Source organism: Diaporthe amygdali (assembly GCF_026229845.1).
Source record: "Diaporthe amygdali strain CAA958 chromosome Unknown NODE_3_length_2959817_cov_65_330692, whole genome shotgun sequence".
In the NCBI taxonomy this organism is placed as follows: Eukaryota; Fungi; Ascomycota; class Sordariomycetes; order Diaporthales; family Diaporthaceae; genus Diaporthe; species Diaporthe amygdali.
Window position 1 is genome coordinate 521,025 of NW_026517023.1, and position 26,888 is coordinate 547,912.

A 26,888-nucleotide genomic window follows, 5' to 3' on the forward strand; every position below is an offset into this window, starting at 1 on the left:
CTCTTTTTCAGCATTCCTTGACGAGGCGGAAAATTTGGCCAAGCCCTTCATAGCCATGGGATGTCCCACGTATGCTGTTGAGGGTGATCTCGTCTCGGGCCTGTCTTTGATCACGACCCTTGCGACCAATGCTCAAATTCGGTCCCGTGCTCTCAATCTCCTCCGTTCGCTGAACAGGAGGGAAGGTGTATGGGACAGCCGCGAGATCGTCGAGCTACATGAGGCAACCCTATCTCACGAGGATAGTCAATGCTGGTACGCCCGAGAGGTAGAGGGAGGCATACCCGGATATATGAGAGTTCTGGCGGCAGCCACGCCAACTCTAAACGCCAACAACGCAATTCTTCGCATGACTAGTTCATGATCCTCAGGTGTATGGTATCTCCTGGAGTCTCACGTTAGCATTTCGGCTGAGACCAAGGTTAGGAGGGCTTTCGCTGACATCGGTCTTGGAACTAAAGTAACATCCGCTGAGGAAAAGAAAACGAGGAAGACAGCGAGAGTCCTTGCTAATTTTCAACTTCGTCCCATAAGAAAAGGTTGTATTAGACAGCTCGAAGTAGAAGACCACAAGCTTTAATCTTGAAGACTGCTGGTTGAATTTACAGTGCAACATCCACTTCAGGCATTTGTCTCTTCTTCACTTGAAATTTCGACGTGCATCATATCATATTTCCAATGCCACTGATGTTGGCCTGAGGGCGTAGTATCCATTTCACACAACCTGTGAATTCGAGCTTAATGGTAGTCTGTGACTACCATTCGATGAGGAAACCGTATTTTGGAAAGTAATATGGAATTCCCGGAGACAATTTACAGCATAATACATTTCAGCAATATCAGGAAAATAATTGATCATGGTGTATTGTACAAACTGTCATAGCCTTCTCTATCTTCAGCTAGAGGAGTAAGATTGAGCCAGTCGTTCGATCATGACTCCAAAGTGTGAATTTATGTCTATCTCCTCAATATAATGACACTCAAACTAAATGTATATCCTCAAAGTCTAGCTTGTTTCCCTCTGTTCTGAGTGGAATGGGGTAAACCGAATGACCTTCCTTGACCTCTATCTCAGGCTTCCAGAGACCCCCTCGCATGATACCATGCACATAAGTCTCGCCCACTAGGGCCCATCTTTTCTTCGATGTATCCTTCTGCCTTAGCACAAAGGGAGTATAGCCTCCAACAAGATTCCAAACCTCATCCCCTACTTGGGCCCCACTGCTGACGATTCCGATAAGCCTGTTTTCAGTCTTGAAGATGACTCTGCCGTTAAGAAACGTGTACATAGCTGTGATGAGACGCTTAATGGCTATTTCAGGTTCCGTTGGAGTAGCAGAGGAGCCGCCGTCAAGGCCACTGCTCCACCACCGGTAATTTGGCACGAACATGCTCATACCGACCAGGTGTTCTTCGTCCACCCATGTTCCCATTCCCTCCTCTCCGACTCCACCACGGTCAGCTGTAAGTGTTTTAAGCAGGGCCTGGGCGATGTTGCCAACATAGTCATCACTTCTTGTCTGGCCATAGTACGTTGCGAGGCCGAGTTGCTTGGACAACTTGTTCAAAATCTTTCCACACCTCTGTACCAAATCTCCACGCCTGGGTCGACCGCAGCCGTAGATGTCGGAACTGGTGCCTTTGCGATGTAATCGAGCAATGGCTTCGGATTGCAGACCCTGACAACCTTATCTATGCGCGCTGCTTTGACAACCAGAATCAATGGATCAGAGCCCACGTCGTCTGGTATCTTATTTTCAAACGGCGCACCCTTGTTGATCTCGTATCGATGGGTTGGAGAAGGCCAGTCGTAGCCGTGCAACAAGGCGGTGCGTCTCGGAATCCGCCAATCCGGTGCCCAGGACGGCAGACTCGTGTCCCGAGCAGGACCGTCAACACTCGACAGCACCGAGAAGCCTCCTTCCTACACTATAGTTGCCTTGGCAGCGGTCGAGTATACAATATTGAGTGGAAGTTTGTATGAAGTGCGGATAGGTGGCAAACCCTCCTTCTCTACCATTCCCAACAACGAGAATACCTTGTCCCGGCCATCGGTGGATTGAAGATTGCGCGTCAAGGGGAGAATCACCGAGAGGTAAGGCACCTGGCGGGAGGAGCTCGCAGCCGCGAAATGGGCGAGAGCAACGATAGTGTCACTCGTTGAGCCGAGAACACGGGCCATGCCGCGAGAAACAAGATAAAGTGTGGCAGAGACGAACACCTGCCAAGCCAACTCATGTGTCCCGCATCGGATAATTGTGTCAGGCGACAGACATGCCTCCTGGAACGTCCAGGCACGAGAGAACCACGGTCGCCCTGTAAAGGCTTGAATTCTGGCAAAGTCGTCCTGTTTGTGCTCATCGAGGTCAGGGGACTGTGGCGCCTCGCCACTCGCCTTGGTAGATTCAGCGCTGTCCCCCTCCGGACAAGAGCTCAAATCCTCCGCCTGTTTTTCACATGCCTTCCCAGAGTCATAACGCTCGTGCATGATTTTGAAAAACTCAAATACACTGCGAGTGTGCTTATCCGACTCGCCCAGCCAGACAAGCACATTAGATGCACCCGAGTAAATCGCGTGCATCAAGGATACCTGGTGACTCCTCTCGGTCAGATCATCCTGATTGATACACACACCGTCTATCCATACTCTGCGGGACTCGTCTGGCCTACGCAGATTCCGCAAGAGCGCTTCGGCATTCTCAGTGATCTTGACTCGCTTCCCGTCATCGCCCAGATGAAGGACCGCATTCCGCTTCGGGCTGCCCCAGACATACGATAGGGCTGTATATGGCCTGTCCAGATCACCGAGTTTGTGCCGCTCCAAGGAGCCTCGCAGCTGCTCATCGCCTTGGCCAGCCTCGATGACGAGTGTCCGAATCTCGTCCGACTCGAGCGGCGAGTAACATGAAATATCCTGCGCGGAGTGCAGGTACAGACTCCCTGCCGACTGTCAGCATCCAACGCACATAAATAGCGAGCGGGCGGTGAGAATATACCCCGAATGCGATGCAATATGCTGGACATGGTTCAGGCCGCCGCAAGTTGGTCAGATCATTGATATGACCCATACAAGCCCACAGGGTAGGAAAATACGTTAGCAGGCCAGAAGCCTGGTATCCATCATATTAGGAGGGGAAGCATATCACGTGACACCATACCAGGATTGTATGGCTGCGCTCACCTGGGTCAACGTACCTCGCTCGCTCTATCCGACCATGGTGTTATTTCAATGTTATACGAGATGCAGGGATCTTCCTTGACCGCATCCCGCCCGTTCATTGATATGGATTCCATTGAACATTTGAAGAAATAACAAATGATATGACTTTCGTATCCATCAGCCCCACAACAAGCTGTCTTAAACTCACAGACTGGTTCTTTAGACTCAAGGCGCGCCCAAAGACGGCAATTTCACTTTTTAGAACCTACCGACCCAATCAATCGTCCTCGGATACCAACCTTCCCTGGAGTCGTTCCGTTGTTCTGTTCACGTGGTCAATGACATCCAGAACATGCTTGAATCCAGATGGACTGATTTTCGCAAATCCCGTTGGGCCCATAGAGCATTTCAGACTACGAACTCAGCATCGTATAAGACTGGTCAGGTCGAACCAACTTGTATGCAAACCGTTGTAATAAGATGGTACCCATGTTTCATGACCGGCCGGTGATGAGCTTCGCCAATGAAACCTTGTTCCAATTTTGATCCGTGGTAGTATGGTCTTTCTTGCTGGACTTCCATTCGTAAAAGGTCTGCAGCTTGCAGACTGATCGAGCCAACTCGATCTCGGATTCCAGACCATTCTCTTGTCCATTCGCACGAGCTTCATGAGCACGTTTCATTTCTATCATTCTGGGGGAGAACTGTTAGTGTGCCATGCTCCAAGTAGCATGCCTGAAATTTAATTCAGGACTTACAGGTTCTGAGTGGCGGCATTTAGTTTCAGCAACGCCTTTCCCACCAAAGTAGGAGCGGCGGGAATAGGTCGCCCAGTGGCTCTTTTGTACGATTCTGAGATGCTCTCCATGGTCGCTGCTTCAGATGTGATGGATAATGTCTTGCACAGATATTTGTCGTGGTGCTATGTCCTGGTCAGCAGAGGTATCTCCAATTGTTTGTGTTGCGGCAGGTACTGACCCTCAATACTCCCGCGGCAACTCTCCCAATATCGTCAGATGCCTTGTGAGATTTAGCAACATAGAGACTAGACTTTACGTCATCCGAGTGAGACTCACAACGAGATTTAAAGTGGTATCTTTGCCCAGCCCAGCCCGCATAACGCTGACTGCGAGGGCTCCCACGAGGCCGTCAAAGTTTTCCATGAAAAAGCCAGGCCGAATGATGCTAAGATGTCTCATCAGCAGAAAGCTTTCACCGAAAACGATATCCGCAGACTAACATCCAGTTCATTCCTTGCGAACCCAGCTCTTTGCAATAGTCCTCAATTTGCGGCTTTGCACGGTGCGAATTATCAAGATGGTCATCCTCTGTGGGGCCAACCTGGATCGCACTCGAGTACACGAACACCTCAACACGGAACTCGAGGGCAAGATCGGCCAACAACTACACGAGTAAATTTCAACACGTATGGGGCGAGTAGCGTAGGTCGTTAGCAGAAGCCTTACCTTTCCTTGCCTGATCTCTCCAGCCGCGCTCTCACCCAGTCCGGGATAAGCCAGCGCAACGAAGACACCCCATATTCCATGACCGTCTGGTGACGCAGCATTCTGGAAGATCTTACGGATGCTTTCGGGCTTTTCAAGATCTCCCTGCACAAGATCAATCCTGCTCGCGTGCTGTTTGTTCCGTTCGAGTAGTTGACGCGCAGATGGTGACGAGGTGTCTCGTGTGAGGGCCAGTACTTTGAACTTGGTGCCCTGCGGTGCTTGCTGATCGGGATCCAGCAGGTATTTGATAGTGCTCCTACCCTGTTTGCCCGTTGCGCCGACTACTAGGATAGTCCGTTGAGCCTCCATCGTTAAGTCTGTTGTCTGGCGTTTTGCGCCGTTCTGGCTGTAGTTGCCGGGCTCATTGAGCACTGCATTGCCATCGGCTCGCCCGGCTTGTGTTATGGGAGATCACCAATTACAAAAGTCTAAATTGATGCAACTCAGGGGCCGAAACTCTAATGGAAACCGGCTTCTCAATTACATGTGTTCCGTCTGAAGGTCAGTGCAAGGCATCGGGCAGTAACGACATCACGGATTGTCCACCAGGCCTTGGGGAGATCACAATTCATACAGCCTTATTCGTGGCAGCCTTTCTGCATGAATTTTGACTCACTCAAGACCTGGAGGCTGATCAAATGTGAAAGAGGATAAGGCCAGATAGTGAAAGCGACGATGGTATAAGAGTGCCCAAGTAGTGTTAACACCCGGTGTGGCGCTAAGGGGGAGGGAGGGTGCATTGCGGGAACCTGGGCCATCAGGGTTAGGACTACCCCAGCCTCCCCAATTTTCCAAACTCCCATTCTGGAGACGACACCACGTGATTACGCTCCGCTTCCCAACGTCCAATCTTGAGCTGGGCGCGTAACAATGACTGCCTGTGCACTCACCTCATCTCCACCACATTCAATCAACACATCAGCACACCAACGCAACTTCAGCCATCACTTCGGGTACCTCTCGGGATCTTGTCCATAAGCGCCTACATCATTAGGCTGCTGTGCTGCGTACAGCCGAAGGTCAAAAACCGCATCGCACCCCTGCGGTAATACCCTCAAGGGGCACAGGCACCTCGCACCCTTTGCCAGGCGACAGGCTGCTGCCCATCATCGACTCAGCAGTGGTTGCAAACCCTGTCTACATCTTTGGTGGCACGGCTTGGGCTTAGGGACAACGTCTTCTCCCCGGAGAAGTTTCTGCTGGACTGCGAAGCCCGTGTTCCTTGGGGTGTCCTTCAGGCCAAGGCGGCGTGGACAACTCCCTCGACGCATTCGATCGTGCATGGTCTGGTCGCGCGACCTCTTTCACAACGGACTTTCTCCCGAAAACAGAGTCAAGGCTGCTCCTCCGACTGCAAGAAAAGCCTGGGTGGGTGGGATCCTGTGTCGAGTGCACAGGTCACTGCCGACACAGGGGTTCAACTTCTAGTCACCTGCTGTTGAACTGATGGATGCGTAAACCTGTCAGCCTTACTTGGGCGACGACTTGCTGCTAACTTCATTCTCTCTTTGTTCACAGGAGTCTACTACGCGATGGCGCAACCTCCAACGACTGGGTCGGTCGAGCGTAGTCCCGATGACGCCGTCCTCCGTCTTGATGACTTTCCCGTACTCGTCGAATGGGCTGGGGCCGATGCTCAGATGATCCAACTTGGCGACACCATCTACACCACTCCAGTGTCTCTCGACTTGAACTTCGATTCGATGGCCAAATCTGTTTCTTTAAGGCTGCGGGTCGTCGTCCAGATTCACCGCGACTCAAGTAATAAGACACCGCTGTACCTACATATCGGACCTGAAGACATCAAGACGATTACTTCCCGAGGCCTCCATCCAGAACTGGCGGCTTCAAAAGCAAATCGCCTCGACATAAGGTTGAAACGGCCCGTGGCCTTGATCGGTCCTCCGTTCCGGCTGCGGCCATCCAACAAGGCTCGGGCCGGTGTTGTCAACTCTACGAGAGACCTTGCCATGCGACGCGAATTTTCTATCTATGTTAAGCATGGCGTCATCTCAGAAGCTCAGCACACGGCAATCAGCCAAGCCGTGTACAGCGAGTACAGTTATAGTGGACACGCGGACCTCTCCTCTTTGTATGGAGGCCTCGGGGGCAAGCAAGTCGCGACAAGAGCTGCTGAGACCAGTTCTGCACCCGCGGGTGATGGGACAGACTTGCCTCCTCCGTCATATGACGAGTTGGAGGCCCCTCCGCCGATGGCACCCCTCTGGCAGGGTAAGACTAATAATGCTCCCATGAGCCAGCTTGCGTTCTCAAGGAGCTGACGCGACACAGGGTCAGATCCGGGGCCATCGAGCAAGAAGCGGCGGTTGAGTAGCCCAGCCGCCGATCCCACTGCATCCTTACTGGCCGTAGAGACTATCTGCAGGAAACTCATGGCCGAGCAGCAAGCCAAGACGGAGCAGGCCTTGCGTGCTTTGGAGGACAGACTAACCACGCACTTGGACAGCAGGTACGACCGTTTGCAACGCGAGAACCAAGAAGCTCAGCACAAACTTTCCGACGAGCTGAATTCAAAAATGAGCGAGCTGAGGGGCCAGGTCGATGAGTTGAAACAAAAAGTCGACGGACTTGACGAGAACATGGCTGAAGAGCTAGAAAAGCTGTCCGAGGAGATCCAAGTGGTCAGCGATGACATCGAAAGCAGGGTCGACTTTAGAGTAGACGACACCGCTGTGGGTGTCAAGATCGAGCTCGAGGAGTTCATACGTGATGAGCTGAAAGACGTCGAGGAGGCTGTCAAGGGCAGCCTCAGGCGGGCTAATGTGAGTATAGAGTTCGATGATTAGTAGATAATTATAAGTAAAGGAGATTGAGCCTATGCTTAGCAACTTGGACTACTTTCAGCCCTGCCTGGGCGATTCTATGCCATGATTACCCCCCATGACGGTTCCCTCTCGTCGGGGTAATGCATTGTCTCAGAGCGTCGCGTCTACTAGGGTATTGCCGGGTCGCTGGCCATAAATTCCATGTGCCTGAGCAGAGAGACGCAGCCTGCTCGACTGCTCAAGCTCGTGTGTTGACAACCTGCCCTCAGCTATGCATCCCAAGATGTCACTCCAAAACACAGTATCCGTAGACAGATCAGCTGATGGGGTCTCCGATCTTTCAAGGCAAGAGCATACCAAAAATAACTTAGAAATTCTGACTTAATTACAGCTAGAAAATATACACAACCCGCTGTCCCATGTGAAGACCGTCAATATTTCAAGCCCCCTAAACAGCCACTTCAGGAGAATCCCATCTGGCCGCCTCCACCGAGATCTGCAGGCTTCATATCCTCTGTCTCAATAATGCAAACTGCTGACTAGCTTCGAATATCCAGAACAATTGATATCATAGGCGTATTTCACTGGTTCTTTCCTTGATCATCGTCTCAGCCTTGGGCTTGACGTTCTACCGCGACCACCTTTTTCTTTGATCGAAAATGGCGAAGCCCAAGAAAGAGACAAATTGAAATGGCGACCAGGGAAACAATTCCGACTATTATACCAGCAAAGGCCCCATTGTTGAGGCCGGGTACCACACTCTTCTCAGTGGGAACTAACTACCGGAGTTAGTACCTTGATGGAGTCAAAACGTCTAGGAGGGATTCGCGGTGACTTACGTGCAGAAGGCAGCGTCTCAAAAGACGTGCTCGTCAGTGAGCTTTCCAGTGTAGGGGATGGAGTGACCGTTGTTGTTGTAGTTGTAGGCGAGGTCACGATCGTCGTCCAAGTCTTTTTGATGGTGTGAGGTCTCCCCGACACGGTGTTCCACGCCGTGGTGGTCGGGGACGCTGTTGTCCACGTGGTGCTGGTTGAAGATGCTGTTGCCCAAGTCGTAGTGGTTGGGGACACGGTCTTCCACTGCGTGGTAGTTGGTGACACTGTTTCCCACGCTGTGGTAGTTGAGGACAGTATTTCCCACGCTGTAGTGGTTGGGGATACTGTTGTCCAAGTCGTGGTGGTTGGGTTGACTGTTGCCGTTATTGTAGTGAATGTTACCCACGTGATGGTGATTGAGTCTCCGGCCTCTTCGGTTGAGGATGAATCGGGAGACAAAGTCCAAGTTGCATCGGTGGTAGTGGTAGTGGCGGTGGTCATGCCTACGGTAAAGGTTGAAAATGATGTCGCGGTGGCAGTTGAGCCTAAAAACTCTACATCGTCAATTACGGTTGGCTCACTGAGAACTGCCAGACTATCCATGATAGCACGGAGTAAATCGGTTTCACATCGCCGATCTTCGTTCGAGCCCTCAGTCGAGCAGTTTGCCGGTATGCTGACCATATCAGTGAGTTCGCTAGAGAATATCGTCCTCGACTTGAATGAAGGAAGGCTGGGCTTTCGACGACAATTGGCAAGCAACAATGATAACCTGTGTGTCAAGGAATTTTCACACAAGCCAAGGAATTTTCACACAAGCCTTCTTGGTAAGGAAATTGAAGAGATGGCTTTATATACATACGGTAAGAAAGGCCAGATCTCAGTCATGACGAAACGACACACGGTGTCACTGGACAAAGTCTGGTTTACGCTGACTCAATATGACTTCACTGGATTGCATGCTACGAGTTTTGAGAGCGAAGTGGCCGTATCACGGGAGCAAACATTCCATGCGCATCATTCAAGTAATCGCGATGTTTCGCGTTGTGGGACCACAAACGAACTCGTCACAAGGCCGGACCAGCAGTGTTGGATTTCGCCCGCGCAGATTTGTTCACCGGAACCCATGACAATCCTCTCTGCTTCCAGATATCGAAAACTCATCTCGACTTGGTACTTATAGATGTGATTCGAGCTGGTCAGACTCTAATCATGACCCGAGAGATGCTCTACATTTAGGCTTGAGAGCGTCACATTGACGATGTTACTTAGCTCTAGGTGAGGTGATTGCAGAACAGCCAGTTATGAATATTACTTGAATCACTATTAAGAACGGTAAATCGAATAAAAAAAAATTAAATATTACAATAACATTTCAAAAAACCCTTTTTTTTAATTAATAATCATATTTCATGATCCATCTTTTCATATTTCAGAATAAACTTGATCGCTCAATCTCCCAGTAGACCAGATTCTCTAGCTCAGCTTGCGAGAGAATAGGCAGCTTGCACAAACGACGTGATAAACCAGCCCTTTGGATCGCTAGATTCAAGAGAAGCTACCCATCTCCACGTGCCAAGCAGTATACACTTAGCATTTTATCTATCAACACACTAGTCACTAATGACGAGGTTATCATACCCGTCATCAATTGACTCAATTAGAGTATATAAATTTACTGATGTTACGTGATAATAATAACACGAAATTAGCTGGTCGGGCGGGTCTAGTAGTATGATAATAAACATGTTTAGTGGACGAATATGCCACCATCGCTGGAAAAAACATTTCGATCCCTCATTTTCGGATTGTTGGCGACGTTGTATCCAATCCCTTCAGTCGTCTCGTCTGCTTCTCGTAGATCTGGTCCTGTTGTCTTCTCGTCTCCTGTGCCCAGTGCCTGGAGCGTTCTGTCTGTGGCTTCTTTCATGTCCATGATGACTCCATCCCCTTGAGTTTCGTGCATATCTGTTTCGGTCATCTTGACCAATGCTGTCACTGCTGCCGATCGTGGCCCTGTCGGATGCATATCCCTCATCGTCTGAGTCTGAGGGGGGAGATCCTAGATCTCGTCGTTTTGAGTCCGAGTCATGTGTTGTTCCTGGCAGCCATGAAGAAACCCACTCTAACCAGGTCGTCTCGCGCTGCAGTCTTCCGACCCCATCTAGGCATGACGCTTGCTCCTGTGGTAGATTGATCCACACGTACTCCGTACTGTCGTGTATCTTTCCATGTATCCTCAGCTCGCCCAAGGCCTCGGGGAGGCGAATTGGTTCTTCAATAAGGAGAAGCCTATAGGCGGGGATGATCAGATGCAGTTTAAGTTTCTTCCCGGGCTCCTCCTCCCTCTCGAGTGTTTGTAACATCATTATCGTTGCGAAGTCAAGATTGCTGGTTCGACCCCGGTATCTTCCTTCGCGATCGTGAAGTCCTCCGTTCCAGAGAATATCGGCGAATGGAGAAGTCCAGTCTGTGTCGGGGTGGTAGACGAAGAAAGCATGCTCTGTTCTGCCTTTGTCAGGATGCATATGCATCTTTTCATTGATGAAATCGCATACGTTCTGAGCAAACTCGCGTGGGGCAGTTAGGCCGATGTGCGCCACAGTGCTTCGGCTAATGTTGTTCAAGTCCCGTGCGATCCGGTTGAGAGCTTGAGTGCCTTGGTAAGCGATGGCCAATCCACCGAATGTACCCACTGTCGAGATGACAGATGTAAACGCTGCGGCGTAAGCTGCTTTACTGGCGCTGCTTGCGATGGATTTTCCGGCAAGAACGACCTCTGGAATAGCCTCATTCACTGTCTGCGCGGCACTAGAAACGTTACCAGCGACCTCAGTAGCTTTCCACACAGTATTGACAGCATTGACCACTCGAAGGCCTGGGATAGCCCATTCAAGCTGTGTCTTAACCCGCTTGGCCGTTGTTTTCAGGCTCTTGGATGTCTTCTTGTTGAAGACCTTGGACCAGAAGTCGCTCCGACCCATAGTTCATGCTTTTGATGTCTCCGGTTTGTGTTTAACGTTGTATAATTTCGGCAGTAATGAAGGTGTCGTATCTGAACATTGTTACGGAAGGAAGGACATCAGAGGCACGATGCATTCAGACATTCCGCGGTCTGCAACCAAACTCTTTCTTGTGGGACGTTTCTCAACCCCGCTTCCCACATAGATACCAAGATGACATGCAGGAGGATGGACAAGCACCAAAATTGGATGCTTGCTCCCGAGGTGCGTCTCTCGGCTCACACAGCATAGAAACGGTCCAATCTTGCTCAATAGAGGTTGATCTGGTCCTAGTGACACCAGCCAATGCGCTTTACAAGAACTGCAAAGGTAACTGGCTGGCATAGAGTCGATGCGGAGAGCGGGTCGTATGGTGTGACACTAAGACTAGCATTGTCCACTGAGATGAAGGGTGCTGTTACGGTGCCTGCACCATGTCCTACATTCAAAAAGCGCATGACAATGACAGGGCAGCATGAGCAATTGTGGCAACAAAAAACGATTGAAATATATGAAAAGGTAATTATATTGAATTATAGTTATACTAATATATAGTAATATTATTTTGTATTTTAGTATATGATTTACTGTTAGAATTTAGTGTGGATAGCTCCTTATCTAGAAGCTTATATAAGTTGACATTAGTGGATTTAAGTTATTTCGGTAGTTTCGTTCTTAATCCGTATACATCCGAAGGCGTATGCGGTTGCTTCATACAGTGGTAAACGCTTATGAAGTTATTTAACTCACATAAATACCTGCATGCCTTAAGGCTGATGTCCCAATTCTCTTCCTATAGTCGGCTTTATAGAGAAATTGGGCTTGAGGGAAATATTTATTAAGAATATTATTGTTCAATTATTAGCTAAGCCCAACCGACTTATCACTCAGTCTATAACAGATCATGTGATACAGCCTAATCGCGTATAATAAACCTCAATCACTTCCCTTGGCGAGCTCGTGGTGTACGGCAATGAATTCAACTTCTTATACTCGTAACTGAACATGAACGATACAAGAGGAAGAGGAAGCGAGTATGATTCAACTCGCGGCTCAAGTCTACTTGAAGGACGACAAGCCTCTTGCAACTCGCCCACCGCAAGGCCAACAGTCATCCGGAGCATGATCGTCATGATCGTCATGAGCGGTACCTGAGAGCCATCTAAGCAGACGGGCGCTTGCTGACATAGACAGGCCAGTCGTAGGGAACCATCGTGAAAAAGGCTCGCCACTTCCAGGGTTTGCCAGGGTCGACGAGACGAAGGTCATAGTCGCGGACGATCGTCGACAGTATTTTGGACAGCTCCATCTTGGCATAGTGCTGGCCTGGACAAGACATGTAGCCCGCACCAAACTGGAAACACAGCTGTTATTAGCCCACAGGTTCCTGAGGCAAGCGTGCAGAAAGAACAGCAGCTCGGAGACTTACCGGGCACCAATACTTGTCGAGGTGAGCGGCATCCGGGCCGAGCCATCTGTCGGGGTTGAACTCGAGCTGGTTGATAGGGCAATGTCAGTCATGTGTCTTACTCGCATTCGCATGAACGGTCCATATTGGAGGTAACCCGTACCGCATCAGGTCCCCAAATCTCCTTGGAGTGGTGAATGATCCACGGGCTGACCGAGACGGTGGTGCCTGCGGGAAGCGTCCTGCCCCCAATGGTCAGGCCTCCCTTGGGCGCCACGCGCGGCAGGCCCATAGGTACAGGGTTGTGGATCCTCAGCGACTCCTTGAGGCAGGCCTGGAAGAAGGGCAGGCTGGCGGCGTCGTTGTAGTCGATGACTTTGGAGCCGCAGCTCCCCTCGGCCTCCCGGGCCGCCAGGATCTCATCCCGGGCCCTCGCCCAAAGCGCCGGGTGCCGCGCCATGTGATACAGGAAGCTCTGGGCGGCGCACGAGATGGTGTCCGAGCCGGCGCCCACGTTGGCCACGGTGTTGGCGAGGATGTCCTTGTCAGTGAGGCGCTCCGGGTGGTCGGCCGAGGTCTTGAGCCAGTGCGCCACGACGTCGAAGCGCGCGTCCGGGTTGGCGCGGCGCTCCTCCAGTGCGCCGAAGGCTGTGTTGAAAAGGTGGCCCCACGGCAGCAGCTTGGTGGTCACCGGGTTAAGGGCTGCCAGCTGGATGCCCCTGAAGTGCGAGACGAGTGCGTGCACGGCGATGAGCTTGGCGTTGGTGGCGATGCTGCCGCCGATGTCCGCCCCTGCGGCGAGATACCCGAACGGCTTGCTGAAGAGGACCTCCCCGAGCAGGTCGAAGGTCATGAAGGTGATGTAGTGGTCCAGGTCCATGGCCTTCCCCGAGGCGGCGTAGCCGTCCATCCAGCCGAGCAGATTCTCCACAAGGCCGTTGATGGCCTCCTCGGACTTGAGGGCATTGGTCAACGTGTAGCCGGAGGCGAACTGCTTCGACAGCTCTACCTTGCGCTTCGGGTCGGTAATGGACATGGGGTTCTGGAAGCGCCAATCCGGAAACGTGCTCATCTTGTACATGTCACCTTTCTCTAGGGGTGCCAGAAGCACCCTCCGGATGGCGTCAGGGTGGCTCACGCTCACCTCATTGTTGGCCAGGCGGACGAAGTGCCCGTACTTTTCGTGTGCCTGGGTCAGCTGCTCGTTCTGGTTGCCATTGATCGTGATCCACAGGTGCCAGAGCCTCGAGAAAGATGCCCAGAACGGGCCTGGGATGTCTCTGAGCGGGGAGAAGTATCGACGGTAGATGATGATGGTGATGAGTAGGACTACCGAGCCGATAGCCAAGGCGGCTGGCCCGCTGCTCCAAGACAGGGCAGCTTGGGGCCCATGGAGGCTTGTGCCGGAGAGCGTCTTGTTCGACATGACTACATGCCACAAAAGCCCAGCATCTGAGAATTGCACGTATGGTAGCGAATACGACGGAGTGAGTAAAGCGCAGCGACCCAAGCGCAGGATGGAGCGAGGTTATCGCTGGTACCTTTTATAGGTAATAAGCGCTATGTATCAGGAGTTGCTTTGCTTATCGGGCACCTAGTCGTCCAGGGTCCAATTTTCAGGAGCCTCGGCCTCCATGATTGTGGTCTTACTTGCGCAATGGTCATGTTGGCTGGTTGGTTGGTTCACTAAGTTTATGGAGTCATCTGATTATCTACAAGGCCATTGGCTCTGCGAGAGAGGACTCCGCAGCGCTGCAGGTTCTAGTGTAGTTTGTGATTATTTGGCTTGTTGACTAAGAACCGAGAAATGACAGCTCCCGGGTTAAAATTTCAAGTACCATAGCTACAATAGGTATGAATTTAATAGTGAAGGAACCATATTCTCTAAGAAATCACACCAACCCTAAGTATAGTAACCCTGGTCTGGTAACCGCCAGCTGTGCTTGGCCGGAGGTACGCTGCAGGCTGAGATAATTCGCATACATAAAGGTGCACAGCGTGCTGTAACATCACTGCGCCCTCAGCCAGGGCAACAGTATATATAACTACCTAATCACTATCCGGCAGTTAGGAAAGATACTAAAGGGCTCGCCTACCAGATACCTCTCAGGACCTACAAGGCTGCCAGTACGGCGCGGATGATGTGGCCAATCACGAAAGCGGCAGCGCGGACCGCACCATAGGTATTACATTTATTTACAACCCATTGTATAAAACCTTAACGTTATAAGGTCCAACAATTTTGCATTCGGGACTGAATGTGAATTGCTGACGATCTTTTACCCGATTTGTCACTGAGGCGGAGTTCAAGCATGAATATGTGGTCAGCAAGGGGCTGAGTGGGCCGCCTCTGCAGAACTAGTCCTAAGTTGATTGCGGGCATCATCTCTAGGCATCTGAGCTTCAGACACCAGGATTCGACTCCTTGGTCACCGAGTTTGTTTCTCTGAACCATCTGGAAGAAGAGACGGGCGTACCTGTCATTGACTGCCTAAACATGATTGGTGGCGCATGTTCATCCACTGCCAGGTTGGTATCCAAGAGGAGACAATTGACTGAGGCTATCATCCTCGAATCCAAGATCACAGGTATTTGCTCAAGCCTCACGAAAGATTCGCATTGGACACCATCCTCATTCATCCTCGTCTCTTCGTGCATAAGAGAATTAGCTTTCAACAGGATCTGTTCAAGGTCTCAAATCGGCTGGCATGATGCGGCTAATCCATGTCCACACGTTCCACCTTCACGAATTCGTGGGCAACCCATCCACCTTTCCTAACTACGCTATTCTCTCCCATACATGGGAAGATGGTGAGGTGTCGTTCGAGGATCTCCAGGACGTATCTCTCGCAAGACAGATGAAAGGATTCAACAAAATCAAGTACTGTTGCGAGCAAGCCGCCGAAGATGGGTTCGAGTGGGCTTGGGTTGATACGTGCTGTATCGATAAGACCTCCAGCGCCGAGCTTTCGGAAGCCATCAACTCAATGTACAACTGGTACGGAAATGCAATGGCCTGTTATGCGTATCTCAGTGACGTTGGTTCAGCGGGAGCATTCAATCACAAGACGGAACTACAGCATATAGGAGAGCTGCCTCGCTGGTTCAAAAGAGGTTGGACGCTTCAGGAGCTAATTGCCCCTTTGAGTGTAAAGTTCTTCACGAAAGATTGGCGTTTCATCGGCACGAAGAAAGACAAAGCATTGCGACTCTCTATTATCACGGGAATCGACGCTGGGGTGCTAAGACACGAGCGCTCTGCATTTCAGATACCTGTTGCTGTAAGAATGTACTGGGCATCAAGTCGACAAACAACGAGACTAGAAGATACTGCTTACTGCCTGATGGGATTGTTCGATGTGAACATGCCGCTTCTATATGGAGAAGGCATGAAAGCGTTTCACAGACTCCAGGAGCAAATCCTCAAAACTACGAATGACGACTCACTGTTCCTGTGGCAAATGCGAAGCCCACATGAATGGTCAACCTGGGACAATACCGAAAACACTTTGGATTCGAGCAGCATGTTGGCCTCCAGCCCAAGCGAATTCGATAGGCAGGCGGACTGTTTTTCGCTTCAACCAGAATGTTTCTTCTGCGAACCACAGCTCATGCCTCGAGAATTGGGTCTGCGCATGACCCTGCCCATGCGGAAGATGGCTATTTCCGACGTTGATCGATTTCAATTCCCGTCCCTTGTTGGCCATATTTTCAAGCGTGTTTTTGTGGCGGCGCTTGGGTGCCTGGTGCAAAATGGCGAAGGCAGCGACTCTCAAGTGGCAATATTGCTCCAAGCGGTATCAGAAGTGGGCTCACCGGAGAAGAAAGTCCTTCGCCGAATCAAGTATATCCACTGTTTGATTCCTTTGCTGGAAGCCCGTAACTGGCAAACGTACACGTGTTTCGTGGCCGGCGATGCGCCATTTTCTTTCGCAAAGAAGGAAAAGCGTTTCCTCAATCAAGTGGATCTGAACGCCGATACGACCTTTGCCATCGAGAATATCGAAGCGCCGAGATACTTGGACTGCAGTGGATATATGAGCGCTGCTTTTATTATCCAATGCGGTGTCACAGGTCAAGACTATCTTCTTACTTACGCTATGGACACGCTCAACAATGCCCCAACGAGGGCCTTTATTCAATTCGAGACCCTCCCAGCGAGATATAATACCCTGGTGGTCCAGAATAGATACAAACTCCAGATTCCGCAGCCTCTCGACTGGACGCTCGCCTTGCGGGAAGGATATGGGCCAATTATGGAGGATGAAATATCGCTCGAGGGGGACCTAATGCTTTCGATCGTACTCAAGTGTGAGGAAGACAGGAGCGGGGATACGTACAAGCTACGTGTTAGATGTACTCGCATTTTAGCGTCTTGATAGGGGTGAACTGTTTCACGTAATGGATTGAGAATCGCATATAAGTTTTTCTGCGAACAAAGACTGATTTGGGCTGTTACCAGAATTGCTTGCATCAAAACATCAAAGCTGACCCATTCACTTGCACATCTGCGCCGGTGTCTCTCTGACTTGACTCAACCACGTCGCTTAGTTTGGACCATTTTAAAAGTCTACGACATAAAAATTACAAGAAATTTACCTTGAATCGTGAATTGCATGTCCGAAATCAATAATCCATTGCACCATTCCAACTCTTCTGCGACACTGTCCGTCCTGAGAGCCATGTTGGCACGGGCTCTCGGCGTCAATGTGGAGGATGTGGACGGCGAGAAGACACTGGCGGACTACGGTACAGACTCGCTCATGGCTGTCGAGCTGCGTAGTTGGATGCGGAAAGACTTTGGGGCCGACGTCACCGTGTTCGACATGACGAGTGGGAAATCGATCAAGGCTGTTGGCGAATTGGTCGTTAGCAAGGTTGGAGCTAGGATCAATTTTATGTAATTAGTATATACTAGGTATTTTTATGAAGCTATTCAATTCTCTATTTCATTGTCTTATCTAATCCATCATATATTCAATGTAGCGGGGGGTCTATTTGCGGAATATGTACTGAAGAAGGGAAATCGCTTTGATCTCAGTTGCATTCTAACTATCACAGTGAGAGTCCCACGTTTCGATCCTCTCTTTCAACCATCCACTTGTTGTTTTAAGGGCCGTCTTCCTTTGTGACATCTCTGGCGCATACCCCTTTCCCATGATCGCCTTGTCGTCCATCTTGCAGAGATCCTCTACGAAACTCCATTGAATGCATTCGTCCCAAGCCTTACAAGCCGCTTCACAAGCCTCAACAGATTCCCATGCCTCTGCCCACGTCTCGGTCTTTTTCAAACCTTCTGGCATCGGCGGGTTGGCCGCGTTGGCTGATGTGACCCGGAATTTGTCCGACATGTTATCCCACCACTCAGCCCTCGTCTTAAGCTCTGGGGCGATCATATGCGTAAAGAAATATCCATGCCGGAAGGGAGTCTATAGTGTCTTAGTCAGTCTTACTATTCCACTTATTACCCACGATAAAACTCACCGAATAGTCCCAGCTCCTCTCCAGCTCGTAGTACCTCGCCACGTCCCGTGCATGAACTTTATGCCAGGAGTAAAGCGGCAGACACCAGCTCCACTTCTCAAACGCGAACGTCCAGTGGACGAGCGGGTTGAAGCCGTATCTGAACACCTCGTCACCTCCGTTCTCGCCAAGCTTGACGCCGTACTTGTTGAGCGCATGGCCTAGCACCTGATCGCCGCAGCAATGGTCCGCGGTGTACTGCTCGTACTCTTCCGCCATGCGTGCATTCTTGCCGAAGCTCGCCTCCCACGCGCCCCTGCTGAGCGCGAAGCCGGCGCCGCCCTGGGCGAATACCACGTCAGACTTGGCGGCATAGCTACCCAGCCAGTGGGGCTCGCGGTGGTCAAATCCGGAGAGATAATTCAGGACACTGGGGAGGAACAGGTATGTATCGTCCTCCATGTAGATGTACCATTTGGCGTGCGGCCAGTTCTCCCCAGCGTGTTGTACGAGGGGCACGAACTTGTACTTGTCAACGATCCAGCCGCCTTGAGGGCCCCAGTCGTCGCCATCTACTCCCGCGGCCTCAAGGTAGACATTGTGGGCCGCATATGACGCCTGAGAGCGATAGACATCGAACTCTGACGAGTTGAGCGTGGCAGCCGTGGTGTTGGCCAGGATGTCGATGACCTTGTAGGCGCCGATCTTGTCAGCACTGTCGGAGTAAATGACGGTGTTCTGAAGCGGGATACGCTCTGGCGCAAGTGTGGTGAGGAGGTGGGCCAGCAGGCGTTTCCACATCGCGGTGCCGCCAGTTTTGACGATAAGTAAGACGTCGTCAGGTGAAAGCATGCCATCCTGGGTGTGGTGGGAGGTGGACGACGAGCTGGATGCATGTTGAGTTGCGCTTGATGGTGTTGTTACTGGCAACCTCTGGGTCTCTAATTGCGATGATTCAGGTTCTGGCTGCCAATGTGGCTGTTGTTGCGTAGGCTCTGATTCCACCTGCACCATTGGCGGTGTTCGTTGTGTGTGGTGGAGAGTGACGGGATCGAGTAGGATGAAAAACAGCCATAAAGCTGCTGTGATGATGATCGCCGGCACCAACCGGTTGTCTTTGTAGAGTACGCCCATCTTGGTACCACGCACGTGAACGGTGCGGGATGCGGAACTCCTACCGAATGATGCAAATAGTGCCTTCTTTCGTTGCCGCGACTTGGGGCAGCAGAGGTGTTGTGAATATAATCAACGACGACTTGAGGGTTATTACACCCCTTGGTACCAAAGGCCCTGATTGCATGTGCTAACTATCCTTCACGATGTTGCATGTTACTAATTCGGGCAGAGGGTCTGAATACGACATGTAGTCATCCGGCAGATATATATTTCATGCCAATGATTGCACAGACCGGTGTCGCCGTCCCATCAGCTCGTGTATGTATAGGCAAACGCACGGCGGTTTGTTATGGTGTGGTTACTCAGCCTCAATCTCCTTACTGCACCACTAACTTAGGCTGCCTAGCGTGCCTAGGTCTCGTAATATGCAGTCATTTACAGTGCCAGGGGAGGGGAAACGGTTTGATTCCACAAGGCCGGTTTAGGGTGATCCTGCAGGATGATAGCGCCAGAAAAATTATGTCCCGCATCAAAAGCAACGGTTCTAGGCTGCACCAGTGGCGTCTGTGGCGTCAAGATCCCGTGCTCGTGAATTTCATGCTAGTACTATATCTGCAAGTTTATATGCTTGGCCCACATTCTGCCTGCGCTCGCTACCTAGTGTACCACGGTTAGAAGGGCCGACCATCAGGCTGGAACAGGCATCCCTCAGTCATCTTACATGTTCCAAGATGGCACCCTGCGAATTATACGATGCTGCCTTGCTACCACGTGGAGAAGGGGGTTAAAAGTTCCCATGGCCAGGGGTACGGGGCTAAAGAGTCACTACGGGCACCGTTGAAGCGATGGCTGACATTGACGTGAATTTGGTGAGATACGGCACCCAGTTAGGGGTAGCGTATATATATATACCTTGTTTAAGAGGGAGGGCATCGCGAGTCTTGTTTCCAAGTAGATCGTCAGCTTTTCACCTCACTCGTTTTCTCGGCGCCTCCCAGCTCCTCTCTTTGTCGTCCTTCGTTCCCAACGGCCCTGCATCACGAACCGTCCAATGTTGCTGGATAATGACTCCGGGGCTCACGTCCCTAGCATAGCATATCCACGCCACATTCCAGTCTGGCGGCAATGTCTCAATGTGTTTTGCTGCTTATTTTCCATACCAATTTATTTTCTGATGACTGTTTCGAGCCACTACCCAATCACGCTTGATATGCTTTTGACGATCATATTGGCAGAGTCAAACCGATTTGTCAACCAGAGAAGAAGAGAGAAGTTGCATGAATTGAAACACCAGGACGAAAGTCCAGTACGAGAAAAAGAGGACTGGCTGAGGTGGGAGTTGAACGTCGAAAAAGCAGCCCCACGACTGGACTGCATGGCCGCTGTCGTCGGATGGAGGGAAGATCCAGAGCTGTTTTCACGAGCGCTGGAGAGCTACAAAACCACTGAGGGATGCACATTCCTTCTGGTTGGTGTCGATGGTGACGAGGCGGACGATCAGGATATGGTCGACGTCTTCAACCAGGTCAGCATCGGAACGTTCAAGCATACCTCCAGCATAGTGCTAATCAATTGCAGACATATCCTGAACGCTCAGCCGTCATTCACATCTCGGAGCCATTAGGTGAGCTTGCAGAGCGCACCAGGGCCAAGCTCGTCGCCATGCGCCAGCAAGACAATCAGCCCATCAACGACGCCGAAATCGACGGGATGGTTATGCAACATTGCATTCTCCTCGCCCGGACCATTCTCGAGCAGCATCAGCTCACCATCGGAGGCGACTATCACGCAGGCATTCGCCAGATCTGCCTACGACAGCGACACATGCACAAGAAGGGCATCATGTTCACGACCTTTGTTTTCTCCCTAGTTATCGCCGACATCCTGGGCATAGAGTTTCTCTGGTCCTCCGACAGTGACACCATCGTCTTCCAAGACTCCCTCTCCCGGACTGTCGACACCATCGCCGCGGACCCAAAGCTCGGCGGGGCCTCCTCAGGGTTAGTCGTGCACAACTCCGCCGAGACCACTGTCACAAGTCTAGCCGCCACGATCTACTGGGGCGAGCTGTACCTGACCCGCTCGTCGACAGCTGTGACAGCTACGAGCGACTGCCAGAGTGGGCCGAGCACGGTATTTCGTCTGGCTGCACTGCCGGACATCTTGGTGCCATGGTACCTGCAGACTGTGCTGGGCAAGAGAATGATCATCAACGAGGATAGGCATCTGACGACTAATTTGCTGTTAAGGGGTTGGGGAGTGGTATATGCGAGCGATGTGCTCACCTCTACCGACACGCCAACAACGATGAGCAAATGGTTGAAGCAGCAGCTGCGGTGGGCGAGAGCAACTCACATTGAAAGCTTGCTTATGCCGCGGGTCTATTTAAAAACGCATCCTCTGTTGTTCTTTGGCATGGCAAAGAGGGAGTTTGGACCAGTGCTGGGTGCTCTTGCGGTGTCGTACTACCTACTCACGTCTCGGAAGCTTGTCTCGGTGTGCTTTGCTGATGTCGCGATAAGGCTCCTGCTCGGTGTCGCGTACAATATTCTGCGGAACCCAGATCGCTTAGGGAGAGGAGTTGGCGCGGCTGGGAAATGGGTCATTCCGGGTTTCTTCTTCTACTACATCCCGCTGCCGGCGGTGCATGTTTGGAGCATGTTGACCTTGACGGCCGATGGATGGGGAACTAGCATGCGAGCAGACGGAGAGACTACACCGAGGCCAGTAAGCGGAGAAAAGCCAAAGTTCGACTTGGGATTCTTTGTTGTGTGGATGGGCATGCTGGCTGCAGCCGCAGCGAAGTGGTTGGCGTGGCATTATGGTCTCGATCTATTGCATACTGGACTCTTTATAATAATTAGCATGGGCGCAGCGGTTTTTGGAGCATGGAGACTAACGGCTTAATAGATGTAGACATAGAGAAAGACGGCTCATAGAAGTACATATCCTCATACGTTACGGTTCAAAGAGTCGATTTGTGATATCGTATACGTGGTACCTTAGGGATCTGCGATGTAAGTCTTCAATAGTCTTTGGGAATTGTTTTCATTGATCATCCTACTCAAACATGCTGTTGATGTGACATTTCATCACCACCGTAGTGATGGAGGAGATGGCTCGTCATGACCGGAACTTCACATCTTGCGCCTTCTCATATGCATACGGCGTACTGCCAGAGCTCCACTGCGGAGTCGTGCCCTCGTCTCCATCGATCTTGACAACAGGCTTCAGGACGCTCAGCCTTTGACCACCAAAAGCACTGTTCTCGAAGCTCTGGAACCAGCCGTTCTCAGGTTGTAGGTAATCACCCAGCACCTGCTTCCATCCCTTCCACACCGTCACCAGCAGGTCAAGCACATGGTGCTGGCCCCTCATCTCTCCCCAAGCAAATCGCTCCTTGCACTCCTCGACAGTGCTCTCTGGATATAAACCGATCTCCTCGGTCAGCGCGTATGCGTTGACACCTGTGAGACTAGCATGTGCATAGTAGCTGCCGCCCTCGGTAGCCCTCCTCTTCAGTCCCAGCATAGCACCGACGGCGCCAAGTACACCCGTCGACATGTCTGAGATGGGCAAGCTAGGCAGGACAGCCTCGTTGTTAGGCAGCTTGAGGCTCTTGCCCGTAACATAGGCTGATCCCGCCGCGGCGTCCGCAATCTGCTGCCAGCCAGGCCGCTCGGCGTAGTACCCATCGGGACCGTAGCAGTTCTCGCTCACGTACACGATGCTACGGCCGCGGTCGCCAGCAACCTTGAGGAGGTCGTTCAGGCCAAGGCCGTACTTGGGCATCTTGTTGAGGCGGAAGCCCTGGATGAAGACGTCGCACTCGCCGACGAGCGACTTGAGCAGCGCGGCGTCGTCTTCCTTGCGCAGGTCGATGGCTATGGTGCGCTTGCCGGCGTTGAGGGTGAGCTGCAGGATGGTGATGTCGGGAAGGTGTGGCGGGTTGACGCGGATGACATCGGCGCCGAACGAGGCCAGGATAGTGCCGATCTGGGGGCCCGCGATGACACGCGTCATTTCGACGACCTTGACGCCCGCGAGCGGCCGCCTGTCGCTAGGGTTCAACGGCGGGAAGGCCACGGGCGGTGTCGGCACGGCGTGGTCCTGGCTCTTGACGTTGACGAGCGGGTGTGCGGCCAGGGTGCGGCCCATCTCGGACTCACGCCACTCCTTAGGCGTAAAGCAGACGCTGCCGCAGAAGCCATTCAGTAGGTTGGTCATCTCGAGCTTCTCCGGGCTCAGCTTAGACGTGTGCTCGGCGATGAGACGCGCCGCGTCTTCGTTGGTCTTGATCGGTGCTGCCGGGTCGATGCCGATGGATCGCAGCACGGGCTCCGCGTTCAAGCTCCCATGGAGAGAGTACCACACTTCAGGGTTGCTCGTTGGGTACAGCGCTGTTGTGCGGTATTTGAGTGGTGTGTCAGTCCATCCCCTTTCCCAGTCTGGGACGAGCTTCTTGATCTCGCCTGTCTTGCTCAGGGTCAAGGCGTCGACGCCGTTCAGGTAGACAGTGGCGACACAGCCAAACCACAGAGAAACGTGTGTTGTGTTGACGACGATGCGACGCTCGTCATTCTTGACTCCTCGCAAAGCCAGGATCTCGTCGGCCAGGACACCGGTCATGGCGTGCAAGGCGGCGGCGACAGACACGGCTTTTATTGGGCCTGGGATGACTGGATAATCCTCGCCGGTAAATTGGACTTTTGACAAGAGGGCATCATCTTGCGTAAAGCCGGGGGTTTGGCTTGCTAGGAGGCGGAAGATGCGTTGGGTGTCCTCAGGGACAGGCGTGAATGACTTGTCCGTGAACGTGCCCGATCCGTAGACGTCGGCGATTTTCTCAGACGCCATGATAGATGGTATTGTGTTGGAGGATGTGATGAATTAGTACAAGAATAGATTGGCTATGCTGGTCGCTGGAAAACAAAACCGTTTCTGAGCCAAAATTATTATCTTCTCAACCATATCAACCCAGGGCCACCTCCCTGAGCGAGGGGTGGCATCTTTTAAGGGTTATTGCATTTGTAGGGCAATCGTACGACCCCCTACGTAACTCGCTACGTATCACTGGACCTGGTTGAAGTTATCCACATGGTCGGCGGATACTGACAGGCGAATTCTGGTGCTGGATCTGTCGAGCATTGAGAAAAGAGTCGATCCGGATCGGCCGACTTTGGCCTCCCGAGTGTCAAAGTGCATGCATCCGAGACGCGAGTACCGAGCCGCAGGAAAACGCCGCCGGGGGTATGACGTTAGCCGACGCCTGGACAGGTTGCATGGGAGCTGTGCAAGAGAACTTTTCTAGAAGCTCCACGCCCCCTGTTACACTGATCGAGTCTTGATGCGGCGCTGATGTTGCATGCCGAGGTCCACCCCACGAGTCAGAGAGATCTGAGCAGCATTTCCGCAGTGCGGAATTGTCCCCACGATGGCATGGTTTTCTCTCCACGGCACTCCGCCGATCCACCCAGTTCCTCGGTCGTCCATACCAGGTTCCCCAGAATGCATCTGTTGCCATCACTGTGGATGCGCCTCTTGGTCCCAACAATTCGGATACTCGCCTTCACAGGTTGAGGCGAGTCGCCTGGTCGTGTTCAGTGTCGCGGCCGAGCATTTGGTTTCACGAGTACTCAAAGGACGACCTTGGTGCGGGACACAGTCGAGAAGTCCGTCTCCGTGCACTCCAACTACGTAATCTCTGACAATACACGTTATAATCACCACAAATACACATCTAGTCAAACGTATCTTCCATTGCTATACTCCGTAATTATCAGTTCAGCAGTTGGGATACAATTACCTTCTACTACAGTCCTGCACCACGAAGTCATGTCCAACATCCAGAAGGTCGCCATCGTCGGCTGCGGCTCCATCGGAGCCTCCTGGGCAGCCCTCTTCCTCGCCCAAGGTCTCACTGTGTCGGCCTTTGACATCAACCCAGCCGCCCAGAAATTTCTACAAAACATCGTCTCAGACGCACTTCCCGTACTTTCGTCTCTGGGCTTACTCAAAAATGCCGACGCCAAGCCCTCAGATATACTGTTCACAACAACAATGGAAGACGCGCTCCAGGGCGCCGACTTCGTGCAGGAGAACGGGCCCGAGAGACTGCAGTTCAAGCAAGAGCTGTTCGACAAGATCGCACAAACAATCGCGGAGGATACCATCATCGCAACAAGCAGCAGTGGCCTAACCTGTTCCAGCATCCAGGACGGCATGCTCCCATCGTCGCATCCTGAGAGATGCGTGGTGGGCCACCCTTTTAACCCGCCGCACCTGATCCCGCTGGTTGAGGTTGTTGGTGGTGGGAAGACATCTCCAGAGGTCATCTCGAGGACGATGCAGTTCTACGAAGCTGTAGGCAAGAAGCCGGTGCAGGTCAAGAAGGAGGTCGTGGGACACGTGGCGAACCGGCTGCAGGCAGCGCTAATGCGCGAGATGATGTACCTGATGCAGGAGGATGTCGCCACCATCTCAGATCTGGACACGGCTATGAGCTTCGGCCCGGGGCTGAGATGGGGCGTTATGGGGCCGAATACGCTATTTCACCTAGGCGGTGGAGAGGGCGGCATTCAGCACATGGCGGACCACCTGCTAGGGCCAATTATGAGTTGGTATGCTCCCAAGGACCCTGTCGTTGATGATGAGCTGCGGAGGAAGTGGGTCGATGGCACAATGAAAGAGGTTGATGGGAGGGATTACCGCGAGCTGTCGAGGCAGCGTGATGAGGAGCTGGTGAGATTGTTGAATGTCAGGAAGGAGTGGGATGATTATGCGGAGAAGAAGAAGACAGAGTAGAATCAAATAGTCGAATCACTGTATTCGATTTGCTCTTGGCTACAATACGTGGAGCTCTCGGATCATGCTAGAGAAAGACAGCTCAGCATTCCTGGTATGTTCATACGGCAAAGGCCGTGGCAGCAATTGCGCAAATCCAGATTTGTATGGTGTGAGCTTATATTCATGTCAACGACAGTCCCTGAGACTCTTGATAATGTTCTGCTACTGCAGACCGAATTTGAAGTCTAAATTCTGAAATCATCATAACAAATGTGACTTTTGAAGCTCTCAGTTAGACATAACCCAATTTCCTCAAATTTTGATAAATAATACTAATGTCCGAACATATTACCAATGTCACGAACCCGATTGAGCGCAGTGTGGCATTGATGTTTCTGCTGGCCACGAAAATGCAGGGCCGGAGTGAGCGACATCTCAGGGATTGCCTGTCCACATGCGCATTCCGCTGTCAACTTGATGATTTCCGCACCCGACGCGTCGGCCCCGTTGTTATGACATATAGTTGCGGGTCTTCCCGTCCAGAGCACATCCGACTCTCGAAAGAGCGAGAGAAAAGCGAATTGTGGGCCGTCTCGCCGCTCAAGCCGGTCCCTTCGCTATCCTGCCGACTGGCGAGGCAAACTGTGTTGCATGATATAATGGAGTGTCCACCAAAACCAGGGTTGACAGGGGTGGTCAACGAGGCCGTGATGTCAAGTACGAATAGAATAAAAGCACAGCATTTCAGGTTTTTTCCCCAGCATTTCAGTCGGGAAAAGGTGAGTTTGTACTGATATAGCAAATCTTTTCTGACAAACGGATATAACCTCTTTATCTTCACAC

The 26,888-nt window shown here is 51.8% G+C and overlaps 12 protein-coding genes across 12 annotated transcripts; 5 read left to right on the forward strand and 7 right to left on the reverse strand.

Annotated features, from left to right (window-relative positions):
- Positions 1 to 7: 7 nt before the first annotated feature.
- Positions 8 to 3,588, reverse strand: J7T55_002553 (heterokaryon incompatibility protein; the record flags this gene model as incomplete). The annotated part of the gene is made up of 8 exons (XM_053137638.1): positions 8 to 214; positions 285 to 322; positions 1,055 to 1,550; positions 1,601 to 1,924; positions 2,039 to 2,940; positions 3,182 to 3,205; positions 3,430 to 3,483; positions 3,582 to 3,588. 8 exons carry the CDS (start codon positions 3,586 to 3,588, stop codon positions 8 to 10), a joined length of 2,052 nt encoding a protein of 683 aa, XP_052998423.1.
- Positions 3,589 to 3,654: 66 nt separating this feature from the next.
- J7T55_002554 (uncharacterized protein) lies at positions 3,655 to 5,471 on the reverse strand (the record flags this gene model as incomplete). Its single annotated transcript, XM_053137639.1, has 7 exons — positions 3,655 to 3,853; positions 3,919 to 4,082; positions 4,139 to 4,180; positions 4,237 to 4,345; positions 4,401 to 4,564; positions 4,627 to 5,063; positions 5,285 to 5,471. The coding sequence occupies 7 exons, from the start codon at positions 5,469 to 5,471 to the stop codon at positions 3,655 to 3,657; spliced, it is 1,302 nt and encodes a 433-aa protein (XP_052998424.1).
- A 67-nt stretch (positions 5,472 to 5,538) lies between these two features.
- Positions 5,539 to 7,475, forward strand: J7T55_002555 (uncharacterized protein; the record flags this gene model as incomplete). The annotated part of the gene is made up of 4 exons (XM_053137640.1): positions 5,539 to 5,621; positions 5,837 to 6,036; positions 6,187 to 6,900; positions 6,961 to 7,475. The coding sequence occupies 4 exons, from the start codon at positions 5,539 to 5,541 to the stop codon at positions 7,473 to 7,475; spliced, it is 1,512 nt and encodes a 503-aa protein (XP_052998425.1).
- An 835-nt stretch (positions 7,476 to 8,310) lies between these two features.
- Positions 8,311 to 9,158, reverse strand: J7T55_002556 (uncharacterized protein; the record flags this gene model as incomplete). Its single annotated transcript, XM_053137641.1, has 2 exons — positions 8,311 to 8,815; positions 9,133 to 9,158. 2 exons carry the CDS (start codon positions 9,156 to 9,158, stop codon positions 8,311 to 8,313), a joined length of 531 nt encoding a protein of 176 aa, XP_052998426.1.
- Positions 9,159 to 10,020: 862 nt separating this feature from the next.
- J7T55_002557 (uncharacterized protein) lies at positions 10,021 to 11,254 on the reverse strand (the record flags this gene model as incomplete). The annotated part of the gene is made up of 3 exons (XM_053137642.1): positions 10,021 to 10,332; positions 10,395 to 10,434; positions 10,479 to 11,254. 3 exons carry the CDS (start codon positions 11,252 to 11,254, stop codon positions 10,021 to 10,023), a joined length of 1,128 nt encoding a protein of 375 aa, XP_052998427.1.
- Positions 11,255 to 12,434: 1,180 nt separating this feature from the next.
- On the reverse strand, positions 12,435 to 14,345 carry J7T55_002558 (Pisatin demethylase; the record flags this gene model as incomplete). Its single annotated transcript, XM_053137643.1, has 4 exons — positions 12,435 to 12,626; positions 12,702 to 12,767; positions 12,844 to 14,094; positions 14,331 to 14,345. The coding sequence occupies 4 exons, from the start codon at positions 14,343 to 14,345 to the stop codon at positions 12,435 to 12,437; spliced, it is 1,524 nt and encodes a 507-aa protein (XP_052998428.1).
- Positions 14,346 to 15,388: 1,043 nt separating this feature from the next.
- J7T55_002559 (HET-domain-containing protein) lies at positions 15,389 to 17,059 on the forward strand (the record flags this gene model as incomplete). Its single annotated transcript, XM_053137644.1, has 2 exons — positions 15,389 to 15,961; positions 16,094 to 17,059. The coding sequence occupies 2 exons, from the start codon at positions 15,389 to 15,391 to the stop codon at positions 17,057 to 17,059; spliced, it is 1,539 nt and encodes a 512-aa protein (XP_052998429.1).
- Positions 17,060 to 17,362: 303 nt separating this feature from the next.
- J7T55_002560 (uncharacterized protein) lies at positions 17,363 to 17,584 on the forward strand (the record flags this gene model as incomplete). Its single annotated transcript, XM_053137645.1, has 1 exon — positions 17,363 to 17,584. One exon carries the CDS (start codon positions 17,363 to 17,365, stop codon positions 17,582 to 17,584), a length of 222 nt encoding a protein of 73 aa, XP_052998430.1.
- Positions 17,585 to 17,728: 144 nt separating this feature from the next.
- J7T55_002561 (family 31 glycosyltransferase) lies at positions 17,729 to 19,277 on the reverse strand (the record flags this gene model as incomplete). The annotated part of the gene is made up of 2 exons (XM_053137646.1): positions 17,729 to 18,109; positions 18,165 to 19,277. 2 exons carry the CDS (start codon positions 19,275 to 19,277, stop codon positions 17,729 to 17,731), a joined length of 1,494 nt encoding a protein of 497 aa, XP_052998431.1.
- A 1,192-nt stretch (positions 19,278 to 20,469) lies between these two features.
- On the forward strand, positions 20,470 to 22,175 carry J7T55_002562 (family 2 glycosyltransferase; the record flags this gene model as incomplete). Its single annotated transcript, XM_053137647.1, has 3 exons — positions 20,470 to 20,784; positions 20,838 to 21,986; positions 22,170 to 22,175. The coding sequence occupies 3 exons, from the start codon at positions 20,470 to 20,472 to the stop codon at positions 22,173 to 22,175; spliced, it is 1,470 nt and encodes a 489-aa protein (XP_052998432.1).
- A 207-nt stretch (positions 22,176 to 22,382) lies between these two features.
- J7T55_002563 (caib baif family enzyme) lies at positions 22,383 to 24,116 on the reverse strand (the record flags this gene model as incomplete). Its single annotated transcript, XM_053137650.1, has 1 exon — positions 22,383 to 24,116. One exon carries the CDS (start codon positions 24,114 to 24,116, stop codon positions 22,383 to 22,385), a length of 1,734 nt encoding a protein of 577 aa, XP_052998433.1.
- A 978-nt stretch (positions 24,117 to 25,094) lies between these two features.
- On the forward strand, positions 25,095 to 26,063 carry J7T55_002564 (3-hydroxyacyldehyrogenase; the record flags this gene model as incomplete). Its single annotated transcript, XM_053137651.1, has 1 exon — positions 25,095 to 26,063. One exon carries the CDS (start codon positions 25,095 to 25,097, stop codon positions 26,061 to 26,063), a length of 969 nt encoding a protein of 322 aa, XP_052998434.1.
- Positions 26,064 to 26,888: the final 825 nt, after the last annotated feature.